The 4260-nt window shown below is 38.4% G+C and overlaps 1 protein-coding gene across 1 annotated transcript; it reads left to right on the forward strand.

Moving 5' to 3' along the window:
• Positions 1–2198: 2198 nt before the first annotated feature.
• Positions 2199–3728, forward strand: SARC_04747 (hypothetical protein). The gene has a single exon (XM_014301405.1). It carries the CDS (start codon positions 2247–2249, stop codon positions 3456–3458), a length of 1212 nt encoding a protein of 403 aa, XP_014156880.1. The 5' UTR covers positions 2199–2246; the 3' UTR covers positions 3459–3728.
• The last annotated feature ends 532 nt before the right edge of the window (positions 3729–4260 follow it).

The raw sequence follows: 4260 nt of genomic DNA on the forward strand, positions 1-4260 counted from the left end.
TATATATATATATATATATATANATATATATATATATCTAAATATGTATATATATATATATATATCTAAATATGTATATAATTATATATTATGCCATATAAGTCACCAGGTTATATACATATATATATATATATATATATATATATACTAATATGTATATATATATATATATATATCTAAATATGTATATAATTATATATTATGCCTTATAAGTCACCAGGTTTTATACATAGTACATTTCGCTGAGTATAGGTGCAGTTCTGAAGTGCAAAATCAACTATTTCGACTATATATTTTGAGTTTATAGAAGTTAAATAAATCGGTATAAATTGAAAAAATAACGGTTAACGTTCAACTTATATCTACACCGTGTATAACTTATTGACGTTAGCGGCCCTGCACCTGACAAGTGACCACATAATTTTAGATGCGTGACTTTGAATATTTAGATTTGTATACGTCGCACGTATTTTAAAAACGTTCTGGACTTCTGGGTAGTACAATAAGTGCATATTCATATCATAGAAGTTTATAAATAGATACATGAGTTCACGTTCAACTTTTAATTTTAAATAAAGAAAACGATTGTTTCTCGTTTTTGCTTTTATTTTTAATAATAGGCCGTATGTGGAGACAGACGCAGGTTGCGCAGTTAGCTTCGACGATTGCGATTAGAGTCCATATCGGCTGGAAATTTTAGGAGGTTTTTTATTATTATTCCCAGCGAAGACGTCCTACAGACCTACAATGACCTACATATGACCGTCTTTGGCAAATTGTGTTTAGATATATAACTATGCAAACTTAAAAATGGCATACCATCAATGTACGATACGATAATATTATTGGTTCTCAATCAAGTCAGAAGTTGTCAGATTACAGATGCTTGACCACTATTTATATTTATATTTTAGTATTGGTTTTTTTATATAAAAATGTAGCGGCTCTACTCTCTAGAGAAGTGTATTTATGATGCAGGGTGTAGACTGTAGAGTTGAGACTGTATATAAAGTGGAGAGTGTAGAGTGTAGACTACGTGTACGGTGTAGACTGTAGAGTGTAGCCGGTAGCGTGAGTAACCTGTAGTATGTAAAAAATACATAGAGAGAGAGTCTAATTGTCTACACAAAATTCTATTTTTTTATATTAAAAATGAAAAAAAGATACATAAGTATAAATATATCTGACATGGTAAACGACACCACATGTTAGATTTCCGACATGTTTCCGCCGTCGTTAACCTTTCTGACCTGGCAACATTGGGTTTTAATTAAATATTAACCAATAAAAAGACTTAATGTATCCGTAGCCAATAAAATATATGCATTGACCTCAATAATAGTCAAGGCGGAAACTAGAGGTTAACGACACGACAGTTTCCTACAGTATCCGACAATCGTTTACCTGTTGAACATGGCAACACTGTCGCCACCTCATACCAAGCCAGAAATATATAGCTCCATAAATACATCATGAGATGTATTTTTAGTGTCGCACAACCACTAGTGGGTCTATTCAGTATTTAGTACAAGCGAGTATTTTTTTATATAAAATAGATATCAGTAAATAGAGAATATAAATAGTAAAATAGAGCGGCCCAGAAGATTATAATATATGTATTTTTAGTATATATTTATATATAAAAATAACAAAAAGTACGAAAACTAAAAAGTGAACTATATATTTAAGTTGTTTTTAAATAAAAAAATAGTTCAAGTGTTCCAACTTCCCGGGTTCCTGACTTCCTGTTCCCGTATTATCCAATTCACGGTTCAGTTTTCAGTTTTCTCGTCCGAATTTATCTATTTTTTTATTTATACTTTTAATAGTCTTTATCGGAATCAGAATATATCCCCAATTGGTTGTGAATCACGAAACATTCGGTGAGCCAATGGTATTGGCGAGTGCCATAGACCGCAGTACACGTCAAAACTCCAAACTACACCGAATTTGAGCACACGCAACCATGTTGACGTTTATAATTTTTTTACTAAAACCCCTAAAAATGTACCCCACTACATACCCCCAGTACAAATATTTTTGTGGCTTAGTATAATCCTCGCCATGTACTCTTATGTGGCTCCCAACTGCTGGATACCTCACACATGTGTTCGCCTTGCAATCGATGTTGGGTTTTAGCAGCCAAATAGTATAAATTCCCGTTTGTTTTTGAAATTGTATTCATTCATAAACACTTATCAGATTTGATAACGAAAGCATAGAAACTTGAATAATTCACGATCGATATGATGTACACTCGAACCATGGTCGCATCAATTGCGGCACTGGCCACATTTGCTGATGCCGCTTGTGATATCACGCTTTCGCTCTTAGAAGACGTTGACTACGGCCCAAATGTGCCTGCGAATGGAGCAGACCTCCCCGCGGTCATAATCACTAACGCCCGTGCGGGAGATACGCTTGGTGGACCAGCATCAACAGATTCAAAGTGTGTATACTATTATGAGCCCGACTCGATCCAGCTAGCAACGAACGTTTCGTATGATGGCATGGCCCAATTTGTAGGTCCTAATTGGCCGTATGTGGAGACAGACGCAGGTTGTGCAGTTAGCTTCGACGATTCGGTTCCAGCGGATTCTATCTTCCGAATGGACGGATATGTTACCGTTTCTGTTTATGAGGGTGTATTGTTCGGTGGTCTGCCTACCTATTTCTGGCCTGATGACACTCCGGGAGTAGGCCCTGCTATGGAAGGTCTTACGTGCGTATGCAATTTCGGACCCTGGTCTTCAGTCGATGAGACAGGGCAAGGTGCACACTTCGAGGTCGAACAAAGCCTTCCCGAGATGGAAAGTGATAGAATCGATACAGTTGCCTCTGAAGAGGCCTCCGTTGCCGAACCAACCTGTGCTATCATGCTGTCGCTACTAGAAAATATCGACTACGGCTCGAATGTGCCTGCGAACGGGGCAGACCTCCCCGCGATCATAATCACAAACGCCCGTGCCGGTGATACGCTTGGTGGACCAGCAACAACAGATTCAAAGTGTGTATACTACTATGAGCCCGACTCGATCCAGCTAGCAACGAACGTTTCGTATGATGGCATGGCCCAATTTGTAGGTCCTAATTGGCCGTATGTGGAGACAGACGCAGGTTGTGCAGTTAGCTTCGACGATTCGGTTCCAGCGGATTCTATCTTCCGAATGGACGGATATGTTACTATTTCTGCCTATGAGGGTGTGTTGTTCGGTGGACTGCCTACCTATTTCTGGCCTGATGACACTCCGGGAGTAGGCCCTGCTATGGAAGGTCTTACGTGCGTATGTAATTTCGGACCCTGGTCATCAGTTGACGAGACTGGTCAAGGTGCACACTTTGAAGTGGAGCAAAAGTACCCAGAGATAGAAATGGATAGTGCTGATATGTTATCCATGGTGCAAACCGATGTAGTGACACAGACAGATGATGCCAGCATGACAGAGTTCGAAGTTTAAATGGATCAAAAGTACAGCATATAAATATAAACAAATATATCCAACAATGGTCGCGTGGATTAACTATGAGTTTCTGTGTTGGGGAAACCATGCTGGTATATTTGTAGTAACTACTTTTGTACGAGACAATGATGCAGTTTCTGACGTACATCGGATTTGAAAGGAACAGATACAGTCAGCAATAATGAACCGGATACAGTATTCCTCATTAATAGTATCCATCCTACTAGATCGGATGCTGTATAGTTTGAAATTGCAATAAAAATTGCATTCTTCATTTGGACGCGTGCACTGCTTGCTGTCTGCTGGTCGACAATTTAAAATTTTAGGCAAAACATTCAAAGACCACGCTAAAAGAATGTATACCCGTTATAATTTATTATAATATTTCATTATATAACACCCCACGTCACCAACGTAAATAAATAGTTGTGGTCTTAAATTTTTTTAAATATGATGAAGTGATTTATTTTATTCTAAATGTATGGTTTTTTTAGAATAAAAGTTGAACGTTTGTAAATATTTACGTATTTATTCATGTAAAAGTAACGGTCTCCGTTTCCGTTCATATGACCTTGGGGGCTTGGACTTTGCAGGCTGGAGTCTGGACTCTCTGGGGCCTGGGGCCTTGGGCCCTGAGGGAACCCTTCGTCTATACGACACCCGTCACTATAAAATTATAAACGGCTGAGCTCGTGCCCAAAGCCGCATCCGGTCCATTAGCAAGGTAGGGTCGATATTTATGGGCCCACGTAAGGCGACCTTTGCCCAAGTACCGAACTATTAAAAACGTGCCGATATC

This window comes from Sphaeroforma arctica (genome assembly GCF_001186125.1).
Source record: "Sphaeroforma arctica JP610 unplaced genomic scaffold supercont1.279, whole genome shotgun sequence".
Classification (NCBI taxonomy): Eukaryota; class Ichthyosporea; order Ichthyophonida; genus Sphaeroforma; species Sphaeroforma arctica.